Raw genomic sequence first — 25,610 nt, forward strand, 5'->3', positions numbered from 1 at the left:
ATAAGGAATTTTCAACAATCGACCGAATAAAACGGAACAACTTAAAACGAGATCCTACGGCAAATATAAGTAATAATACGAGGAAAATAACAATACCATACATAAAAGGAATATCAGAAAAGTTTAAAAAGGTACGAAATAAATTCAATATTTCAACAACATTTAAAACAACAAACAGATTAAGATCTATTTTATCTGAAACTAAACCTAACAATGAACAAGAAAGAACAAAGAGTTGTATCAATCAATTTTATTTAGGTGAAACATCAAGGCCATTAAAATGTTAGAATAAGTGAATATCAATCTTGTATTAAAAATAGAGAATTTGATAGATCTCAAATATAAAGACATGCATGGGAAAATAAACATAGGGTTCAATGGAACGATTCAAGTATAGTCATAAAAGAAACAGATGGTAAAAAGAGAACAATCAAAGAAGCGACTCTAATTATGCAAAAAGAGACCAACTGTGTCGCAAATTCCTCGGCCGAATGCAGTAGGATCTTCTTCTTCTTCTTCTTCTTCCTCTTCAGAAGCAATTCTGCTTGTTCGTTGGCGGATTAATACCTCTATGAAAGGTTGTCACTCCATCTTTTGCGCGGTCGTCCGATACTTCTTCTACCCATTGGTGACTTATCCCTTGCTAGTAGCTCTTGCCAGTAGGATCTGGTTACCCATAATAAAAGAGGAAGTTAATAAAAGAAAAATACCACTATTAGTAAGTTAGTAACATATCGAGGATACATCATTTATGTTTTTTAAATAACATACATTTAAAATCAGAATTTGGTGTTTATTGAGAGTAACCGAAAATGGCAATGGGTAGCACATGTAGCAAGACAAGACACCAACAGATGATCTCATAAAGTGATATTCTGGAGACCTCGAGAAACAAAAAGAAGAGTGGGAAGACCCAAAAAGAGTTGGATAGACGATATAACAGCTGTAGCTGGAAAGCAGTGGATGAAAATTGCAAAAGATAGGAAAGCGTGGAAGCAATTGGAGGAGGCCTATGTCCAACAATGGATAAATGAAGGCTAAAGAAGAAGAAGAAGAGAGTAAACTAAATCTAAGACCAAATACTTACCATGTCGGAATAGTATTATGAGGTTTTTTCCTGGCTTTTTTTCCTCATGATTTACTATGGAATCACTAACAGGAGAATTTTGCTGTCATCATGGTATGTAGTTATCTTTTTAAAGACGAATCACATGTTATGATTTTTTTCTGACGGATATTATCAGGTTAAAGTTGATTTCATGTAATCGAATGAACTATCTTAAAATAAAGTTGTCCCAGAAACGCAACTCAGCGATTATGGCAATATCACTTTAAAGTCGTCTACTTTAAAATGTATAATATATAAAAGGAGAAATCAAACGATTTCTACTTAGCGAAACCGAATTCAAATCTTAACCACTGTGTTTCCTAAAATTTGCGAAACAAACAGCTGGATAAATTACTCGGCAAGGGAATCTAAAATTGCATTCCACAAGCCGTTCATCCTAGTCAAAATTCGTAGTGAATTCAGTTTCTCGTACTTCCAACGAAGTAAATAACAAAACAGAATGACGGTATTAGATTTTTGTTTTGATACAGTGCAGCAACAACCGCTGATACGTATTTCGACCTTCTTAGGTCTCTTCAGAACGGTATAGTCACTGCTCTGAACCAAAACAAAAATCTCTCCCGTCCTAGACAATAGTTATTAAAATAACTATATACGGACGTAACTACGCCATCTAAAAACAAAAGGAGAAATCCGGGAAATCCGAAATTAGATGGCGTAGTTACGTCCGTATATAGTTATTTTAATAACTATTGTCTAGGACGGGAGAGATTTTTGTTTTGGTTCAGAGCAGTGACTATACCGTTCTGAAGAGACCTAAGAAGGTCGAAATACGTATCAGCGGTTGTTGCTGCACTGTATCAAAACAAAAATCTAATACCGTCATTCTGTTTTGTTATTTACTTCGTTGGAAGTACGAGAAACTGAATTCACTACGAATTTTGACTAGGATGAACGGCTTGTGGAATGCAATTTTAGATTCCCTTGCCGAGTAATTTATCCAGCTGTTTGTTTCGCAAATTTTAGGAAACACAGTGGTTAAGATTTGAATTCGGTTTCGCTAAGTAGAAATCGTTTGATTTCTCCTTTTGTTTTTAGATGGCGTAGTTACGTCCGTATATAGTTATTTTAATAACTATTGTCTAGGACGGGAGAGATTTTTGTTTTGGTTCAGAGCAGTGACTATACCGTTCTGAAGAGACCTAAGAAGGTCGAAATACGTATCAGCGGTTGTTGCTGCACTGTATCAAAACAAAAATCTAATACCGTCATTCTGTTGTATAATATATGTTTGAATTGTCAGTATAAATGAGTCAGATAAAATTAAATTAATAGAAGAATTTTCCACCAAATAACCAAAAAAAAATCTGTTTAATTTATTAATGTTTGTATTTTGAGAACGATTTCCGAAGTGAAAATTGAAACGTCAATAAACTTATTTTAAACTTTAATTATTGCTTATTCCCATTAAAATAGTAATTACTGTAACATAACCCTACTTAAGGTAATTGCAATTTACAAATTGTGAAAGCAAAAAGGGCGGCTCTAAGAAGCTCTTTGTTGTTTAAGGGTTTTGATCTTTTTAATAAGCTTCCATAAACAATTTAAAGTTGTCTATCTGTATAAATGTTTAAAAGCAAATTGATGAACCATATTAAAAGCACCAATAGTTAGGTAGTTGTTTTTTAGTCGTGTTTTTATCTTATATTATTATTGTTTTATATTTTTAATAACTGTGTAATGATTACTTTTATGTATAAACTTCTACTTCTTCTTCATAAGAAATTAAACAGATATTTTCATATTAATTTACAAAAAATACTTATTCTTTCACGACTTCTCACTACATTGACACTAGTAGAAATTGCAGGTTTTTACCCCCGTCTTTCTTCTTATAAAAGAAGAAATAAAGCATATTTTATGAAACAGAAAAAATCTCCAAGAAACCGACAAATAAATACACGTTTTTATTTCTTATTAATTTAATCATTTGAGCGAGCATCTTGAAATCCTTGATATTTAGAATACTTTTATTAAATCCGGATCTTTACTAAAATCTAAAAAAACATTCGATCTCGTACTGTAGTTTATGAATACAGCTGTTTGAACTTCTTATATTATTTGAGTTAAAAAATAGCAATTTGTGAAATTTGCTGTGAAATGTTTCCGATAAATTAATAAAAACTAGTTATCTTCTTAGTACATACATTTTGTGTACCTAACCTGAAGAGTCTTTTACTAATTGAAAATATAATAATTGTATGTTTATGTTTACATTTAGACGGAAAGAAAAATAAAGATTGTTTAATGATAAGTCACATATTATTGTCAAGGATTTAATAGCGAATGTGGTTTGGCAATAGAAAAATGCAGTATGTTCCCAGGTAGTGTTAATAAACTATACGTAAGTACAATTTTTAGTAAGTTTTAAAAATTTTAACTCAACAAAAAAACAAATACAATCATCTATAATCATTTTTTTATAAAAACGTTTTCAAAGCCGCTTAACATATGAAGATAATACACTGCTTAGCAAAAATTAGTTAATTTAAATTAAGGGGAGAATTGGATACTGCTAGGAAACAAAATGAAGGGCATAGATGCAAAAGTCACATTCTATACTTTTTAAAATTTTAGAGGAAATGAAAAAAATGTCTACAAACAATATTATGAAGGCAACCATAACGAATTTTTGAAGTTATACTTCTATACGCGCGCTCCACGTTGGAAATTTGTATGGGAGTGAATCTGTGAAATCATTACATATGTAAGATAATGAGTAAGAGAGAGACAGAAGATATATTTTCTCTCTCTTCCTCTCTCGAATATTAAAATGTTCCTTTTGTATATATAATTTAATATTATATATATTATATTAAGATATATATACATATAATATTATATATATAATAAAATATTTATTAATATTATTATTTATTAAATGTTCATAATTATATTAGTCTTTTGTATTTCAAAATAATAATCTTAATAAATCACTGTATGATCCAGAACTGTCAATTTTGAAATACGTTTGTGTCATGTCCTCGGTAGTATAGTAGACAGTATCCCCGTCTGTCACGCGGGAGACCGGGGTTCGATTCCCAGTCGGGGAGGACTTTTTTATTAATATTATTACATGGTAAATTAAACATATATGCGTAAATAGAAAAGTTATGAATATTGCATTTTAATTTGTATTGTATTATTATATGGAATTATGTTGCACTGTATTTTAGTGTATTTTTTTTTATGTATATTATTGTCATTTTTAAATACTTATGAATATTGCATTTTAATTTGTATTGTATTATTATATTAATAACAAAATAAACAATGAATTTTACTGCAGAGTATGTGTAAAAAAAATTTTGCATTCAACTCCTTTCATACATAATATGAAAATAAAAATATACATTTTCATCAAAATATTGATTCAATCCTTCATTGTCAGTAAGTTGTTGTTAATTCTGTTTCTCTTTCTGCCATGTCTTACCTATAGCATTACATATATGTAATGATTTTGCAGATTGACTCCCAAATAAATTTGTAACGGCGAATGCGTGTATAGAAGTATAACTTCCACCGGCAGTCCCACTGGACTGCCACACCCGTTTTTTGTTTACGTTTAGAAAGTAACTTAATAATGGTTTTTATAAAGATATTGTGGGGGATCCACCGCTGAATACAAAAAAAAATACTTATTAATTTGGATAATGTTACTTTGGTCTTTAAATCAGGAGAATATAAGGTCTGCACTGTAAGAAGGTGAAAACAGTTAGTTTTGAAACCAATCTTAATGGGAATGTTCAGATAAAAAAGCTCCATAATACTTTACCAATAAAAATTAGGTATAATTTTTTTTTAAACGTGTTTTATTTTGCTCAAATTTTACTTTAAAATATAAAACTTGCCAATAAAAAATTTAATTTGGAAAAGAGGTATCTCATTAACAGCAAGGCACACTTCATCTTCTTCAGTTGTAACTTATTCTTTTGAATCGTCTTATACATGCTTGTAAAAATGTAATTATTCAAACTTTCTTCACTTATCTGCATAATGTTTCTTTAAAAAAAAATTTACGTCGTCTTTCTTTTGGGGTTTTGCTATACAATTACCTTTAGCAATAGTCTCGGGCCTTCATTACCGATTTCCAATTTGCAACTGTTAAGTCAGCTCCAAGCTTTTTAACAGTAGCAAACCTTTCTGTTATTTGAATATATTCCTCAGGGCTAAAGATTACTTTACGCTTTCTGATTTCCTTCTCAATATTTCCAAAAGTTATGACCTGTCAGAAGGGAGAAAGTTGTGACCTATATATATTCAGGGATTCTACAGTATTCACTGCCTTCCCTCGTTCAACCGTTTCCTTCTCTCTGTGTTGTCCCATTCTCCATCGTTTGGGCCTCTCTTATGGCGTCATCTACTTCGTTCCTCCAGGATTTTCGGGGTCGTCCTCTTTTCCTCCTTCCTATGGGACTTCATTCGGTTATTCTCTTTATCCATCTGCTGTCGCTAGTTCTTCTTACATGTCCATACCACTTTAGTATTTTTTGTCCTATATATGTTAGTATGTCTGTTTCTATTGATGTTCTTTGCTTTATTTCGTCATTACTTCTATCCATTCTTGTTACTCTGCATTGTTACTCTGTCATTGGAAAAACGAGCTGGAACTCCGTTATTTCCGGTAGCGCCTGATTTTTTTGACACTTAGAGCTCAAAATCTACAAGTCATCTTCGACCTCCTTAAGAAGGTAACAAAATGATGTATATTTTAACTTATGTACTCGTTTAGTTTTTGAGAGTAGCTTTTTTCTGTACATCCTTGCATACTTTTATTTGCTCGGTAAGTGACAAGCAAGTTGAACAAACATCCACCCCTGGGCTACCAAATCCTAAGTTATATTCTGTGTTAAAAATATATCTAAAGTATTGCTACTTTACTTTACCAGTTTTGTCTTATATATACCGTTAAGGCCGTAGAAGATAGAATGACACTCGGAAGGGTTTGCAAAAAAGGGTGAAACACGTAAAAAAATTTCTTCATACATGTATTTACTTAATATACACGAAAGACTAGAACTGCTAAAGAAATTATCATGACATAAACACTCACTTGATATCTCGACAATTGTCAAAATAATATTAATGTCAATTTGTAGATTTTTTTTAGCATGATTTGTGAATGAAAACTGTACGAATTAGAATAGGTATTGTATAATATATTTATATTGTAAAATTGAGTTACATGACATATTTTCAAGATTATCTGGATAACAAATATATATAGATATGCGATAGACTAAAATTAGAGTTCGGCATGGAGATTTTTTATTTATTTAAAATATTTTCAGAACCAAACAAACCGGACTATGATTAAAGATAATTCGGAAGAGAAAGCTCCATTATTATATGTGGTTGATGACAGGATACCTAAAGATACTAGGTATTTTGACACTGGCAGATTTAACGGGATCAGCTCTGGGGCTACTGCAGTGTTTACACATTTTCCCGGTAAGTTATGATTTTTTATCTTAAACTATATAGCCAAGATAAATATTATTAAACCAAGGGACTGCTGTTATAATGTATATCACTATTATTGATTAAATAGTGACATTCCTTTAATGGTGACATTTACATGATTTTTTTAAATTCCTGTTTATATTCATATCATGGATAATTTCTCGTCAGTGCACAGTCTTGTACCATAAGATTTATTACTCAGAAAACCCTAATGACCTAACCGGATTTTAAATCGAAACGTCAAAACAAACGTAAAATGCAATCCTCATTACAATCAATTGTGGTTTAACCCCATATATATATATATATATATATATATATATATATATATATATATATATATATATATATATATATATATATATATATATATAATATACCTATAGCCAATACAACACCTTTAGTAAATCTTATTTTTAATTGATTATTCATTAAATATAACCTTGCATGTTCAATATTGTCATGTACTCGTAAGAAGGAAGTTATTATTGCTAAAACTAGTGTAAAACATAAAATAGTCCCGTCAATAGTCTCCACACTACTTTTGTTGCATTTTTCTCAATTTTTAATTCTAGTACCGCTCAAACTTAATATAAACACTAAATATATAGTCTAAAATACTTTCCTTCGACTCTATCTGGGAGCATTCAGATCCAGTGCAGTGAAAAGTATTCACGTATGATGTTTCAGACCTTCCCTTCAGATGAGACTGTCGTCAGCAAATCCCACAATAGATACGTTTATTGACAATTTTTACATGGTAAACACTACATGTCATGTCACAATATAAATAAGTCACTTATGTATACATAGGAAATAACTAAGAAATAATACAAGAACACATAATATAACATATATACTTCTTCTTCTTTCAGTGCCTATTCGTTCCGAATATTGGCAATCATTCTGGCTATAATTATTTTATTGACTGATGCTTTAAATAGATTCGTTGTTGTTGTGGAGAACCATTTCCTCAGGTTCTTCAACCATGATATTCTCCTTCTCCCAATTCCTCGCTTTCCGAATACTTTACCCTGTAGGATTACCTTCAGTAATCTGTATTTAGTGCTGTTTCTCATTATATGTCCGAGATATTCCAACTTTCTCCTTTTATTGGTATACATCACCTCTCTTTCTTTGCCCACTCTTCGTAATACGGTCTCGTTGGTTATCTTGTCTGTACATGATATCCTTAGAATTCGCCTGTATAGCCACATCTCGAAGGCTTCAATTTTTTTCTCCATTGCTTCAGTTAGTGTCCAGGATTCAACTCCGTAATACAATATTGAGAAGATATAACATCGTAGGAGCCTTACTTTTATCTCCAGATTAAGATTGTGGCTTTTAAAGAGTTTGGCCATGTTATTGAATGCACTCCTAGCCTTCTCTATTCTACATTTTATTTCCTGTGAGTGATCCCATTGTTCATTTACTGTTGTTCCAAGATAGTTATACTGTTTTACTCGTTCCACTGGTGTATTATTGATAAGTAGTTGAGCGTCTCTAACTTTATTTTTGCTGATGATCATAAATTTAGTTTTTGTTATATTTACTTGAAGTCCAAATCTTTCACTTACTTCATTTACTTTGTTTATCAGTTGCTGTAAACTGTTCAAACTGTCTGCAAAAATAACGGTGTCGTCTGCATAACGGATGTTGTTTAGGCGTTCTCCACTTAGAAGTATTCCATGTTCGCATTTTTCCAAGGCTTCACTAAATATTTCCTCTGAATATAGATTAAATAATATAGGTGAAAGTATACAACCTTGTCTAACGCCTCGTAGAATCTGGATCATTTCCGTTGGTTCACCTCCAAAATTCGTTCTTATTGTGGCTGATTGGTTCCAGTATAAATTTTGTATTATACGCCGATCTTTATCATCCATTTGGGCTTTTGTTAGAATATCCATCATTTTTTGGTGTTGAACTGTATCAAATGCTTTTTGGTAGTCTACAAAGCAGGTGTAAATATCGCAAGTCATATCTCTGCATCTTTGAAATAATACTTGTAGACTAAACAGTGCATCTCTTGTACCTACGCCCTTCATGAATCCAAACTGTGTGTCTTGTATTCTCTCTTCGCATAGCTTGTATATTCTACGATGTATAATTTTAAGAAAAAGTTTTAATGTATGGCTCATTAGACTTATTAGCCTATATTCTCCGCACTTTTTTGCTCCCTGTTTCTTTGGTAAGGTAATAAATTCTGAAAGTAGCCAATCTTTTGGGATATTGCCTGTGTCATAGATATTATTGAAGATTTTACATAGTACTCTTAAAGATTCATCATCAAGAAGTTTAAGAAATTCAGATTGTACTCCGTCTGGTCCTGGAGCTCTACCTTCTTTTAGTGATATTATGGCTGCTCTTATTTCTGCCACTAGTATAGGTGGTCCTGTTTCCGTAGGTATTGGGGGCTGGTTCTCTCTCTCATCAAAAAATAAATTTCTTATGTAATTTTTCCAGGTATCATTGATACTCTCTTTGTCCACGATTATCTCTCCATTGTCATTAACAAGTTTACTTATTCTTCTGTTTTTACATTTACCTGTAATTTCTCTTACCTTCTTATGCACGTTGAAGTCGTCGTATTTACTTTGGAGAATTTCGATTTCTTGGCATTTTTTCTCCAGTTCTTTCTGTTTGGCTTCTCTGATCTTTCTCTGTATCTCTCGCTGTAATGTTTTATACATGGAGTTATCGTTCTTGTTTTTCCTTCTTTCTTCCATTAGTTGCAGAATCTCTGTCGTCATCCATGTCTTATTCTTACCTTCTTCGTTCTTCATAAAATTGTCTTTAATGTCGTCTATTGTTTTCTTAAGGGATTTAAGTCATGCTCAGTTGCAAAGATACTCATTGTTTCTCCGCGTTGATTTCTCTCTCCTAATCCATGTGGACCAATATGTTGCCCTTCTTTTCCGTTACCTATTTTTGCATTGAAATCTCCCATGATTATAAGGAGTTCGTGTCTCGGTATATCTCTTATAAGGTTGCTTATTTGTTTGTAGAATTCTGATATTTCTTCATCACTATGGTCTGCTGTGGGTGCATAGACTTGTATGATGTTTGTGTTCACCGGTGACGTATTTATTTGTAACAGGAGGATTCTATCGTTCACTGGTATGAAGTTGTTGACTTGTTTGGCTATACTTTTATGCGTGATAATTCTAACCCCATTCTCATATTTACCATTTTCTGATCCTGAATAGTATACTCTGTAGTCTTCTATATCACAATAACTTGAGTCAGGCCACCTCATTTCACTTATGCCCATTATTTCTATTTTCATGCGTTCCATTTCTTTAATTGCGCATTGGATTTTTCCTGATTGGGCCATCGTCCTAACGTTCCAAGTGGATATCCTCTTCAGACAATTCGTGTGGACTTTTCTTAAAGGTGTTTTATTGGGTATTTCACAGGGATTTTGCATATTAACGACCTGAGAGGCCCTGTGGTCATGGGAATGACCTCTCTTGCCGGATCTTGGTCTCCGATGTCCATGATCAGTATGCGACTTTTTATTGAGTTGTACAGCCATTATAATTGTACTAGAGATATCCATAGGGATCTTTAATATAGTGGTTTCTCGTTGCCTTCTATATTCTTATGCCGTTGACCAAACCATTGATTCTTCCGCCTTTGGGGCCGGTTTCTCAGTCCCAGGACAAAAGAGTGCCCTACCACCTACCAACTCGTCCGCCCGGAGCCGTTGGTCGGTAAGTGGGGGACTGCTTATACCGGCAATCACTCGGTCCCTATCTGCGTTAGCCATCAAAATTGATGTTGCCCGTCCTCTACCGCGTGGAGGTGCAGATTCGGATTTTTCCTTCATCGAGATTAAGACCTTTCGGCATTTCCTAATCTCTCCAGAGCTTTAGAGAACATATATACAGTGACAATTAAAATATCAAATATAAAAAAAAACAATTCAGTTAGGTAGGTGTAAAATAGTCTTCATAAAAACGACCACACTACCAGCTCAAACAAACAAATTCCTGTAGACTATAGAAACAGTGTTCCAGCAAGAAGGGTTTTACTAATTTATAGAATTGTTTAGAATTCACTGCCGTATCAATATTTTTGTTCAGGTTTAAAAAATAATTATACAGATTTTAATCTATTGTATTGTATTGTATTGTATTGTATTTAACACAATCTGGAATATAGTATAATGATATGACTTTTGTTTCTTGTATTGTACTGATGTTGATCAGCACGTGTTTTTATATCTTGTATATTCCTATGAACAGTTAACAAACTTTCAAATATATATATATATATATATATATATATATATATATATATATATATATATATATATATATATATATATATTGAAATATTCTCTAATAATCAGCAGTGCATAGCGTATTATGCAGATAATACAGTGATTCTAGCTGTAACAAAAACAGCTTGTTCCTCCACTGACTCTAGCGACACTTCAGCATGAGGTACAAGTAGCCTGAGATGAGATATCTCAACGGAAAAGAGACCATATCATTAGGAGTATACCCAGATGTATTTTTGAATGAAAAAGATATCGTGGATGTGCAACATAATTATGTATTAATTTTTTTTCAACAGTTGGTTTTTCAGAAATGTTGATCAATTACTTAACTAACCCTAAGAGATATGTTGTAACCAAAAATTATTGTAATAAATTCAGTATTACTGAGTATCGTTTTTTCTGTCATTTAGTATTTTATCTTCTTTAGATTTTTGCTTCTTTACTGTACTAATATTTTGAATCAGATTCAATTCAGATGGTTAATTCGAAATCTACAAAATAAATGTGATATACAACTGAAGTATAATTTTGCACAATAAATTCAATTATTTTCCTGATCATTGACTGGAAATAAGTGTCGGTACTATTATATTAATTGCACCAACGGCGTTTTAATAGTTTGAAAATGATCAGTTTTTCGACAAGAGGGTAAGTTAATTTCGACATAATTCTAGATTAACTATTGTTTCCTTCCAGTTGCATCTTATCTTTCACTTGTATAGTTAAATTAGTCTAAAATTCTCTTTCCGTGATTATTGTTGGCGGAAATCAATGACGACAACTTATTGGGTGATATATTCAAACTTATAATATGACGGCTTCTGTCTGGTATAAGTAATCAAATATTTCTCATTTTTTTCTAGAAATTGAATAAAAATTGATGTAACAACTCATAAAATCTCTTAGCTTTAAGACCGAGATCTGGGTCGCTGAAACTAAATTAATATTGATCAAACTGTGATAATAACAAACAAAAATTACATATTTATATATATCTTAACATATTAACTTGGGAAAATATCACTACAGGAGTAATGTGACCAATTTATGGCAATAAGATTAATATTAGAAGACTTTGATAATTCCAGAGCAACAATTTTGCTACTGCATAAATTCTTCTTCTTATTCTCGTAGCAGTACAACCCGGGGTGGGTTTTGGCTGACTACACAACTTACTTCCATCTTGAACGGTCGTCCATAATAGTTGGGCCAGTGGGCAGCCCCATTGTTCTTAGATCTGACCATATATTGTCTCTCCATCGCATTCGTGGACGTCCTAAGGGCCTTCTTCCTGTGGTGGCTTCCTCCCATATTAACTTGGCAAGGCGGTTATTAGGGAGTCTATGGACATGACCAGCCCATCTTAGACGTTGGGATTTAATCTCTTGGACTATAATACTGCATAAATTGGTCTTCAATAATTAAATAATTTGTTTTAATTAACTATGTATGTCTTTTATTAGAAGGTATTAACTGAATATACGTTTTTTTCAAGTAAAAATGAATACAAAAACTTTTGGAAATTTCTAATATAATTTTTAATAGAAAATTCTAGTACCCGTCATTTTGACCGCCCCGTTGCTTCTAGGTATGCAAAAATTTTGCTGGTTGCTGCTTCTATTCAATCAACGTTTAAACTGTTAGTATACCTTATTTTCGAATTGATGGAATCATAAATTATACTAATAACTTTTACCAAAACATTCAAGCAAAATTTCAAATACGTGCCTAATGCATTGTTTTCTGAATAAATGAATCACAATCGCGCAGTTTCTACGAATACGAACATTTCTCTGAATAGTGACTATTCCTATTTTCGTTTTAGTAGTCCTTTGTTAATACAATAATATTGAACGAGCCATAAATTTTTCCTTTGTAAAGAAAAGGCAGTAAGTACTTTTTTAAGTAAAAACTCCATACTTAGTGAATTACTATAAACTCATCCAGAAGAACTAACGATAAATTATTTTATTATAATATATATATATATATATATATATATATATATATATATATATATATATATATATATAGTCTTTCAGTTTTTTGTTTGGTACATTTCTTTCTCTTCGTGGTGTCATGTTATTTGTCCTTCTATTTTAAAATCTACCAAACTGAAGGTATGCGAGGTCCCCTTAGTCTTTGACTTGTTTTCTTTTAATTTTTTTCATTTTCCTTCTCATATTTGCTTGACAGATATTTTGCTGTTTAATATGAGCAAGGCTTTATGTTATTGATTTAATCTTTAAGCCTGTCCTAATTATTTTAAAATTCCCATTAATGACTGTATTGTAAATTCTGCCTTCATTTCTTTCCCGATATTCTTATTTCTCCATATTGTTTTATTCAGGCAACCTGCGTTTCGGTTTGCTCCATTTACTTGATCTTCCACTGTTGTTTCGAGCTGTCCGTAGCCAGAGAGTGTGATGAATAGATATTTAAACTTCATCAATTGTTCTATTATCTGACCCTCCAGCTCTAATTTATATCCTAGTAGATTTGCTGTAATAACATTATTAATAAGTGGATAACGTCCTCTAATCAAATGCCTTTTTAAGGTCCACGAAACATAAATATGCCGGTTTGTTGTATTCTAATGATTTTTCTTGCACTTGTCCCATTATAAAGTGTCGGTGCACGCTTTTCCCGACCTAAAACCTCGTTGTTCTTCTGCTAGTGTTATGATTTTATACAGTTTATTCGCTATCACCTTGATTGTTAATTTTACTATTGTGTTTAATAAACTATTTATTCCTTTGTAATTTTCCGGATCTGCTTTTTCCCTCTTTTTGAAAAAGGTATTAGGATGCTTGATTTTCATTCTTGTGTTATTCTGTTTTATTCTATTATTTTTTGGATTAGTTTTAATAGCTGTTTGGTCAGATTTGGTCCTTCGTACTTGAGTAGTTCATTCGGTATTCTGTCATCTCCTGGTGATTTTCTTTTTTTTTTAATGTCCTTAATGCTTCCTTTATCTCTACTTTCTTAATGTTTACTTCTTTGTTTGTCGTCACTTCTGGTGTTGGTGGTTAATTATCGTCACCTTCGGCAAATAGGGACCCAAACTAGTCTGACCATATTTATTTCTAAATGTGATTCGTTTTTATTAGTTGGTTCATCTTTTTTCTTTGTCCTTTGATCATTCATATTTTTTTTGTGTTTCTTAGTAGTCGTGTTCCATCTATTTTAAGAAGCTCTGCCAGTGTTTTTATTTGTCTGACTAAAGTATTCGTTTCATTTCTGATTCGTTTATAGTGGTTGTATGCCTGTTGTGGTTAAGTATTGTCTTCTGTATTGTGTAAAGGCTTAGGTTAGGCTAAAGGTATAGGCTTTCTTCTTTTCTTCACATTTTATGTTCACTTTCTCTCTAAACCATGGGGTTTTCTTTTTTAATACGTTGGTGTTCGTTAGTTTTCTCTCTCCAAGTGCTTCTGTTGCTGCGTTAATTATGTTCATTTTCTAACATTTCATTCTCAGCAAATCTTCTCTGATATTCTAATGTTCTAATTACAGTAATTCTCCTACAGTCCTAGTTAGACCTTTTCTTATAAATTAATACTACTAGATCCAATTACCAGTCACTTGGTACTTTTCCTTTCTCGTATACTTTGTTAAAAACTTCTAATAGCAAAATTATCGCATTATTTCCGAGATTTTGTAATAAATTCTCATGGGTTTTCCACTTTTAGTCTTCTTGTTGCTTTTCCCAGTTCCTCGTATGTAATACGATCTTATATATTTTCTAGTTCATCATTTACCTTAATTTCTACGCCCCTGATTATTTTTACCAGAATCAAGCAGACTTTGAAAATAACCTTTCCACTCTACCATAAGTTCTACTTCGCCAGTGAGTATCACTTCTTCCGTAATTTTTATTTTTATTGTATCTACCTTCTTCTCACTTTTTAAATTTTCAAGTACTTTAAAAAATAATTTTTATTGCTTTTGCTGCGCCGTTCTAATTTTGCTCCAAATTCCTTTCAAAATTCCTGTTTAACTTCTTTTATTAATTTTTTCACCTTACTACGTTGCTTTTTGTATAGCTTATAACTTTCCTATCTATGGTTATTTAAATATTGTTCCATTTATTTCCTTTGTCATGTTTATTTTTTGACTTATTTCAACTATCACCAACGGTGTTTGCGTTTTATGACTCAATTTCTATGTCACTCAAGTCTTGTCACTATATGTATAAGAGTCGTATCCTCTTTCTTCCTTAACTATGGCTTTCAGCTCCATATCGTCTTGTTTTCTCTATAATGATATAATTGTAAAAACATGTAGTAATCTTGTTTTAAAAGTTGTTTTTATTATTCATAATTAGGATTGGAGGATTTTGGGGAAAATAAAGATATATATAGTTAAAAATAGAAATGAGATAAGCTAAGGACATGATTTCCCCAGAAAATAGGTTGTGGGAAAGAATTAAGGCCCACGTGGGCTTCTACAGGAATTGTAGAATAGTATCTACCCGCTACCACAATTGTAAGATATTGCCATTTAAAATAAATAAAAATCTACTTAAATGTGTATATAGTATTCACAATATATTTTTTACTTTACAGATTACATAGGAACTTGTTGGGTCGTCACAGCAGTCTCCGCATTAATTTTCTTTATGATGATGCTACTGGTGCTCTCAACGTTAACGGTGGCGAGTTTGAGGTTACCCAGATGTGCTACAGCTGAAGAAATCACCAATGATACGATTCATTTAGTTCACGTACATAACTCATATTACCAAGAAATAGAAAAACTAAATTTTGTTAAAGAACTAGTCAAATTATATCCCACATATAATATCAGAGTTATGACTTTGCCTGGGAAAGAAGAAACTCAGAATAAAATTATACCTGGTACGATAGAAAAAGATTTTATTGAGGTAAGTTAATATATATATATATATATATATATATATATATATATATATATATATATATATATATATACATATATTGAAAGGAGTACGACCGTCTAAATTTAAATACACAATGTGGGTGAAATTAAAATCTCACTGAAATGAGGATATCGGTCAAGGAGAAATAAAAAATGAAAAAACTATTTCAATCTTTTAATAGAAAACGTTTCGTGCAGTATTTCTGCACTTCTTCAGTTCTAATCACTGTGAAGTCATATATAGATGTCAAACAATGTCAAATGCATATGTTGAGGTGTTACAAAATACATTTAATACATATAATAAAAGTTACAGTTAAAAAAACACATTCAGAGTTTTTTAAATTTATACAAACAATAAAAAGTCACAAAAATGTCACAATATGTTAACAAGAACAGTATAATATATTACAATAATTCTATTCTATCGCTGATGTACAATATATCGAAACATGAAGCCAGGAGAAAATGTAACTTGTTTAAATTGAGCTTAGTGAAACAATTTGAAAAAAAAATATTTTTATAGAAAAAAGCATGGAAAGTTAACTTTATTGTTAGAGACACCAAAGTAATTTAAAAAAAGCGCCTATTTTTTACAGGGTCTTTTACTAGATCTAGATCCTAGAGAATATTAAATCTCTAGGAACTGAGAATAATTTTTATAAGAGATCCTTCCTGGAAATGTGTCACATATTAAAGGAAAAAACTCCACGAACAGACGTACTGACATCGTAGTCCAGGAAATGAAGCATTTCACCTCGCAATTTTTTCGTCCTGCGTGGATTGACTTGAAATTTTAACAGAAGGTAGGTAATAGCCTAAGGATCAAAATTTATATCGAACCAAAGTGCGCCAAAGCCTTGGGGGTGGTTGCCACCCCATCTCGGGGGTGAATTTTTTTTTACGTTTTAACCACAGGTTTCGAGTAAAAGAGTGATTCTAAACAAAAAATGTTGTATACATTTTTTTCGTTAGTTAATCGCGAGTAATTCGCGATTGAAAGTAACAACTTTTAGACGAAAAAATCGACGTTTTTAATCGATTTTTCGCGAATAACTCGAAAAGGGTGCATTTTATCAAAAAAATTGTAGAGAACAAATTTGTACCTTTTAAAAAGACAAATACAATTCATTTTTTAAAATGTTTTTGCGATATAATAGGAACCGAAATACGGCTTACCAATGTTCAGCGGTTTTCTTCAAATGCCAAATTTGAAAGATTCAAAGTCAAATATCGGGAAAATGATGCATGTTTGGAAGAAAACTCATAGAACCTTTTTTAAAGAGCATAAATAGACCTATCATAAAAAAAAGATAAGCTCAAAAATTGAGTGAGTTATGATGAAAATAAGGTCAATACCTCATTTTTTTACGAAAAAATCGATGAAAACAACCCCCTAACTACCACCATAATTAAAATCGATCTTCACCCTTCTGCAATTCTCTTTGTACATGTATTTTTAATACGTCCAAGAAGTTTGACCCATTTAAAATGCTTAGTTTTAGAAAAAGTACAGCTTAAAGCGAGAAACGATTTACAATTTCATATTTTTTACCCTTCTTTTTTTAAATATCCCCGAAATAATTGAATATATGAAAAAAATAAAAATGTACTAAATTGTAGCTTTTTTATTGACTAAAATTTTCCTTTATTTAGATTTGTTGTACAATGAATATTTGGCGAGATATAGCCGTTTAAAGCATCAATTTACGATCAAGTACCATCTTTTTCGAGCCATTTAAACTCACCCCATTTAAAAACCAAGGGTTCCAAAAAGATTTAATTCACAGATCCTTGTAGCTCTTAAAAACCTCTACAAAATCGTTTTTGAAGAAACACTCTATCGTTAAAAATGAAGAAAATACGTTAAAAAAACCAATTAATTTTTTGAAATAGGGTACCCAGATAGTTCAAAATTAATAGCTTTTTCCCGTGCTTTTACTGGCTGTGATACTGTATCTGCTTTTTACAATAAAGGTAAAAAAAATTTTTTTGATATTCTTCAAAAAAGACCGGACATGAGGGAACATGCCGAAATTTTTTACAGTAGTACTGCTAAGCTTGAAGATATTTTAGATGCTGGCAGATACTGTGCAATAATGTTGTACGGAACTGTTAAAGACACGCAGCTTACCAAGTTAAAAAAAATAAAAGATTTGGAAGCTTTTCTCGAGCAGATGCGGTACGAACAGTTCATCAAAGCTACAACGAAAAACTGTGCGGTTAAGCTATCATCCCTTCTGCCCACTGTTGATGCCTTAGATGAGCATTCAAAAAGATGCTATTACCAAATTCAACAGTGACTTGGCAATGAAAATATCAGAGCAACAGATTGGGGATGGTATTCCAAAGATGGTTTGTTATTACCCGTACGCATGAACAAACAACCTGCACCCGATGAACTTTTAAAAATTATTTTTTGCCAATGCAAAAAAGAATGCGGCGTTTCATGTGGGTGCAGAAAAGTTGGTTTATACTGTAACTCTACTTGTTCTGGGTGCTCAGATGAAGGGTACAATAATAATAGTCCACCGATAATTGAAGAAGATGAGGATGACATAGATCACAATGAAGATGTAATTGATGACGAATAAAATTAATATTATAATTGTTTTACCTATAAATGTAAATATTTTCAACTATTTATGTAAATGTATAAGAATATATGGTGCCTTTTTATGTTGATAATTTTTTTTGTATTTAATTCTACTTTTTTCAATTTATATCTATTAAATAAGTTTATAAAAACTGCAATGTTTTAAAGGGTGATTTTCAAAAGTTGAAAAGTTGCAAAATTTTGGCAAAAAATTGTTTTTACCTATAGCACTCATAACAATTGATTTTTAAGGGTTGAAAATTTATGAAATTGTATTTTAAAGTATAAAAAAATCACTATTTAACTAATCCAAACCAAATTTCACTCATCTTAAGATTTGTAATGTTATTTTACAATTTTTGAAAATTAGGGGTAGTTTTCACCCCTAAGAACAATCAGGATTCATCGGCATGACATAAACTATAAAGCAGAGGGTGAGTTGAGTTTAAATCCAAATTTTAATCCAAATTGATCCAAGGCGAAATCATTTTTTTAGAATTAGTAATTTTTTTACATTAATCTCTAACAAGGATTGCTTTTTAAGGGTTGAAATATGATGGAACTCTATTCAAAAGTATAAAATAATCATTATTTAACTAATTCAAACCAAATCTTACCCATATTCAGGTTTAATATGTTATTTTATAATTTTTGACAATTAGGGGTAGTTTTCACCCCTAAAACCCTTCAGCGCACTTCGGTTCGATATAGATTTTGATCCTTGGGCTATCACCTACCTTCTGTTAAAATTTCAACTCAATCCATGCAGGACGAAAAAATTGCGAGGTTTTAACTTTTTTCGAGCTTCATTTCCTGAACTATCGATAATCTCACCATCATTTATCACTCCTTGCTGTTGAAAAATCCTTAAAATCTTTCTAGTTAAATGTTAATTTATATATGTCTGTTAAATTATATTCCAATAATATTCACTAATTCTAGGTTCCCCAACAATGGTCATCGGTACTTTTTATTTCCAACCTTCTTTTCAATTAGATTTATAAATAAATTCACTTTTCTATTCTGTCCTGCAAACATATATTTGTCATCTAGTTGATTTTTCGCACAAAGACTGTTTCACAAAGGAGTTAAAAGATAGCTAATTTCCTTTACAGTTACAATTTTTGTTGATGTAATAATAGGCTGCAAAAAGATGTTTTATTGACTTTTTAAACAAAAATGTAATTTGATATTTTTTTAGGAAAACTACGACGTTCAAAACGAAATAACTTCTAGTATATCTACTTCAACTCCCAAGAAATCAAAGATATTACAAAGAATGAAAGATATAAAAGACACGCAATTATTATTAAATATGTTAATGCGTGGTATGTTCATGGATATAAAAACAGACCCAAAAATAAAATCTACAGAGTCAGCAACGACTCAAACAACTACAGATAAAGTTATCAAAAATGTAGAAGATCTAGGCAGTATATATCCGAAAATTAGTTATGAGACCATAACCTACAATCAAACATTTTTTGGAACTCCTTTACAGACATCCTACAAATATATAAACGAGAAATTACAAATATTTGCCGTTCGAGTTCTGCAAATATGGCAATACGGTGGCTTAAGTTTCGACTTACAAAACGCAGATGAAACTGATTTTAAACATCTGAGTGCTAAAGAATCTACACACCAACACAAATTCGAAATTACTGAAAAAGATAGCAGGAACGTTTGGGTCAATACAGTGAGTGTGGACGATCGAGGTTTTCACTTGGAAAGTAAGATTCCTTGCCATGTGTTCTTCGAACAAATTCTAATGATATTAAGAGGAGCAGACCAATATACTACTGTAAAAGATGTCATGAAGAAAGCTGTAAAAAGTTTTTGTCTACATTATCCGGTTAATAGAGAAAATTGTGTAAAGTATATGACTGTTTAGCGTAAATTATATTTATTTATAATATATTTTATTTAAAAAATATAAATTGTTATTTTTTATCGCTTTACTAAACTCTTAGGCGAAAAAAATAAAACCTCTTAATAAAAACTAGGTGTCAATCAGCCAGTCACAACATGACTAATACATCAAACATAAAACTTTAACGACGGTAAAGTCCATAAAATATCAATAACGAAGAGTTGCTCCTTTTCAACATCATTAGTGTGTTCAAAAAACGATATACATAATATAATTCAAAACACTTTTTTTGTTATATCCTGTTTATTTATATTTATAAACAAGTTGATGAGGTTGTCAGAGTTCCACAGCAAACTCTTTAGCAGCTGTCTACTTAATCCGAGAGCTGCTTTGCTATGGACTGTCCAAATTGCTTACCACATTTTTTTTATATATATGTTACGAGCAATGTCCGAAATTGGACAATCCTAGCATTGTACAAAAAATCTTGTCCACTTCTAGCATTGTACCCCTTTACTGTACAATCTCCGAAATATATATAATCGGCGGACTTTGTATAAAAGAATTGCTGTACAATGTTCGAATTTCAATAAGTAGCCATGCGTCAAAGTTTGAGATAATATATCAGATATCAATTCATATCGATTTTTACGATTATTCCCCATTTGTTATTAACGACAGACAAACATCAATTAAGGTTATAAATCCATAACTAACCAGCGTTTTTGACTTTTGGATTCGTAGAATTAAATTGTTTTAAATTATCATACATCTCTCTTGAAAATCTAAGATGTTTTACAAACATCTTCCTTATATTATAGTGATGTATCTATCTCTTGAAGCTTTGAAATGTTTCACTAACCTAACAATATCTCTATTGTAGAACAATTTCTTCTTCGATTCGATTTTTCAATTTTTGATTTGGTGTGTCGCTTGTCAAAAATAATCGATTCGAACCGATCGAAAATAATCGTTTCGACAATTATTTTGATTATTTCGGACATTGTACATTTTGGGGGTACAATGCTAGAAGTGGACAATAATTTGTGTACAATGTTAGGATTGTCCAATTTCGGGCTTTGCTCGTAACATATATTTTGATAGTTAAACTAAAGTATAGACGCATATAGGACATTTCAAATGGGCGATTTTAATAGATAGGGCGGTGGGCGATAGATTCTAACTCGATTGGATGGATGGTAACGATGTATCGATAGAATTGATACATTAAATATATCGATATATTAGACAATTCTATCGATATTTTTATATCGATATTCAACTTTCGATATATCAGCACTTATATTGATAACTAGCAGACCAACTCGACATCGAGTTTTGATGTAAGTTTTGCTGATATTTAAGAGGGGCGGAGTCTAACGATCCATCGTTTCCGTCGCCTGGTGTAAATGTTCCAAAAATCCTAAAAATAAACTATATCGACGCCAATTTTTTTAAATTGAAAATCGATACAGTAGTTTTTTAGGATTTTCAGGAAGATTTATATTAGAAAACGGAAACAATATGATTGTTAGACTCCGCCCCTCTTAAATAAAAAACGGAAGTAAAACCGGAAGTAACTTTTTTTTGCATATTTTAGATTGTAAAATGCCACGTTTAAGAAAAAGAAGTCGGTTTGAGAACTCTAACTAACTAACTAACTAAATTTATATTTAAATATTATTTAAATTTAAAAAATACAGAAAACAGTATGATGCTCCGCGCTAGTCTACACTACCGCCTACTGTTCCACTTTTTTGAGAATATGCCACAATTTTACTTTATAATAAGTTTATTTTTTATTTATTTATTTAAAATAAACCTAATTTAAAGTAAAATTGTGGCTTATTCCCAACAAAATTAATAATATATTTCTAACTAATAAATTAAATAATAAAAAAATTAATTAAAATTAATTAATAAAAACAAAGTAATGCTTACCTCATTATTTAATTCTTCAAGTATTAAACTCAAAACGTAGTCTAAATCTCTAAATATCAATCACAACACCTCACACACGCTGCACTTGTTGGAAACAGAATACTTTCTAACTAAACATAAAAATAAAAAAATACCAACTCATCAGATAGTGTAAAACAGACCCCATAAATGAAAATCGGAGACAGGAGGATCCCGAATTTTGAGTGGTCATTATCGTTATTCCTTAAGTGGAAACACTTGTTGATGCATTCCAGCATTCGAGAATTGACGCGTTGCATTGTGTATAATATTGAATTCCTATACTTTACTATAGGAAAAATTCATTTTATAGCCGCCATTTTTAAACCGGTTCGAATTTTTTAAATTTTAAACCTTAGGGGGAATCTACTCAACAATCTGTTTAATTATTCGAAAAAATTATTCTCCTATCTATCACCGTTTAGGAGGAGTATTGCGCACAAGAAAAGGGCTTAGCCTTTTAGTATATAAGATTGATGTTTGGTATACAATACATTGTCACAGAGAATTAATATATAAAAATAAATAAATTTATTGACGTTTGCTAATTTTATAAAGCTCTTTCGAGAAAATAATAAATAAATAAAAATTAAATGTGTTCATATTAGATGGTTTGACAGCTGGCTGTCTGCTCAGATGTCGATGTCAAGTTCAAACTTCAATACAAGTTGTGTGCTGTGTAGAATAAGAATTTAGTTTAACCGGGATGTGGCTATGTGGCATGTTTTGTCAATCCGCTCAACTTAGTATGTGACAGAATATGTAAAGAATCCATTGATTCTGTCGTGGTTTGACTACGTGCAAGTTTCTCATATTCTTTGGCAAATTTGATGTATTATATCCACTCTGTCAGCTACGGCTCATATAATTGTAGTAGGTATATTATCTATACCAGCAGCTTATGGCTTTTAAATCTTCTCATTCACATTTCAACTTCACTTCTGAGTATGTCAGATTATTTCTCAAATCTAGGTCACAGAACAAATAACAATTGCTTTCTTATTATGTGTCTAGGTATATCTTATGGTGGTGACTTCTCTACGTCTACCTCGGTCATCAGATTGTCACCGTATCCCATTTTATTAAGATATCCTGTTTGACAGTAATTAGGAATTCGTTCTCGTCTGTAATATCGTCATAAACTTGATTGGAAGCCATACTCCAGTAGGCATAATCAATGTTGCTCTGTACATACCCAGGTGTGCAGATAATCATGTTTTTCGCTGATAACATCGATTCTAATGTTTCCGTTTTCACTAGTCTTTTGATGGAATGAGTGTTGCCTATTTCTGTTGAGTTCTCCGTTGCCTATATCTGCATGTATGACAACTTTGACGTAAATTCTCAAAAAATTATCATAACTTTATCGTAATAATTAATCTATTTAGAAAACTAGTTTTCGAAAGATCAATTCTAAGTCAGATCTTTGTACCGATCATACCATGCTATGAACTTTACCAATTGTTCACCTAAATATTTCATTGATTCCAGAGATTTTGATGAGCTGTATATTTAATAAGGATAACAATAGTTTGCAAAGAAGAGCCCTAAAACGCATGGCAAAACGTAAAATATGTGGTAGCCGCCCGCCACGTTCTTAATTTGATAAACTTCGAAATGTGGAGGTGAGCAGCACGCGTCCACCAATATTGTAGGAGGCCAAAGGTTAACTTAAGCTGAGAAAAAAGGAGCATAAAAAGGAGAAAAAACGCCATTTTGATAAATAATAACTCTACGTTACTGTTGGCGTCGAAGGTTATACTAAAAATATGGTATAATAAAACTCTACCTTATTTCGGATGTTTATATTTGCAATTTTGATATATAATACAATTATTTTACAACATACTAATAAATAATGTAAAAAACTTATTTATTTAGATTTAAACCTCTATTAAACAATTTTGAACTTCGGTAAATGCACATATGTTACTGTATGATACATACATTCCTATTATAATCGGGTGTATGTGATAACAAAAAATGGATATGAACACTTTTAGGTTCTCCATTAATAGACTATTTATAAAATCTCCTAATATTATAGACTTTAAATCGGAGCCAACGTGCTCATTTCACATTCCCGGTACCTTGAAACATGTATCAGTATACTGACTGCGCCAATTAAGTACAATTTTTAATTTTTTATGATTTTATAGACAAATCGTAACAGTAAAAGAATTTCCTATATTTGTTGGTACTTTTTTTAATTAAACATAATATGTAACATCAAATGTTTCATACTGTTTACTTAATTATTTAATGTATATTTTAGTAGATTAGTGAATTTATAGAAAATAAACTGTTAAATCAACTATATAAAAAGTGATACTGTTTCAGTGGTATAATTTTCAAATGATAGATGAGATTCCAAATTCAAATGCAAGTTTCTCCAATTGGGTACTCTGATAAGTTCTCTGTATCACCCAGAGATTGTAGTACTATCCGCATCGTTTTTTCTCTTATGTTGGTAAATATCATCTTTTATTAATATTAAAAACTGTTGTTCTGCTTACGTTAAAATGGTTCGCTCCGGCAGATAGTGACCAACCATCATCTAATTTCGTTTCAATCCTTGCTTTTAGTTCTTTGCTAGCATATGGTGCCATTTTTGAGGTTAAATAGACTAAGTTATCTGACAAATTTTAAGATTTGGCAGTGATAGGGACAGTATGTAAATAATAAATATTTATCCTTCCGAATACACTATTCAATTTTCTACAAAATACGCTTTAAGAGTGGCATCAGTTTTTTTAGGAATCAGCTGTACATTAAAATAACTGTCATTTACATATCGTATTCAGGTTACAGTTAATGAAACATGGAGTTAGTACTACACACTCGAAACCCAACTGCAGACTAAATAGTGTATAGAATCTAGTTAAGCGTCAACGAATTCAAGGACGAGGTCATATTACTAAAAAGTTGAAACGAAAAATGGGCAATACTACTCTGAAGGATAATGCACCTGTCCACAAACGTGCTCTGGCAATGGGGAAAGGGAATACACACTATGAAGTACTATAAAGTCCCTATATTCTAGACACTGGAGACCTCTCCTCCTTTATTAGTGCTTTTCATCAAATAAAGAAGCTATTACGATTGTAGACTATAGGAAGACCCTTAGGCAGGACATCTCTGTAAATGGAATTGACGTAGGTTTGACCCAAAATAGAAATTTATGAAGAAGCCGACCCCGCATAGTCGTTAAAGCAGAGAATGATAATGAATTTAACTCATGACCTTCAAGGCTTTTGTTGTTTTATTACCAGGTAATTATGGCTCTGTATGAGAGAAAATTGAATTAACGAAATTGATTACGCAAGACATAATGCAAGGAGAAGAGACGAAAGATATCCCAAAGAAATGGTTTCATTGTAGTTGAATAAGCAAAAGCATCCTATTT

At 31.6% G+C, this 25,610-nt stretch overlaps 1 protein-coding gene across 2 annotated transcripts; it reads left to right on the forward strand.

Annotated features, from left to right (window-relative positions):
- Nucleotides 1-3,220: 3,220 nt before the first annotated feature.
- On the forward strand, nucleotides 3,221-20,288 carry LOC140434282 (uncharacterized). Of its 2 annotated transcripts, none has more exons than XM_072522429.1 (4): nucleotides 3,221-3,473; nucleotides 6,421-6,580; nucleotides 15,446-15,762; nucleotides 19,574-20,288. In XM_072522429.1, the coding sequence occupies exons 1-4, from the start codon at nucleotides 3,444-3,446 to the stop codon at nucleotides 20,264-20,266; spliced, it is 1,200 nt and encodes a 399-aa protein (XP_072378530.1). In that variant the 5' UTR covers nucleotides 3,221-3,443; the 3' UTR covers nucleotides 20,267-20,288. The 2 variants fall into 2 exon arrangements, with proteins under 2 accessions (XP_072378530.1, XP_072378531.1); XM_072522430.1 differs by lacking the exon at nucleotides 3,221-3,473 and adding an exon at nucleotides 6,172-6,276 and having other exon boundaries at nucleotides 19,574-20,287.
- Nucleotides 20,289-25,610: the final 5,322 nt, after the last annotated feature.

This window comes from Diabrotica undecimpunctata, chromosome 2 (genome assembly GCF_040954645.1).
Source record: "Diabrotica undecimpunctata isolate CICGRU chromosome 2, icDiaUnde3, whole genome shotgun sequence".
Taxonomy (NCBI): Eukaryota; Metazoa; Arthropoda; class Insecta; order Coleoptera; family Chrysomelidae; genus Diabrotica; species Diabrotica undecimpunctata.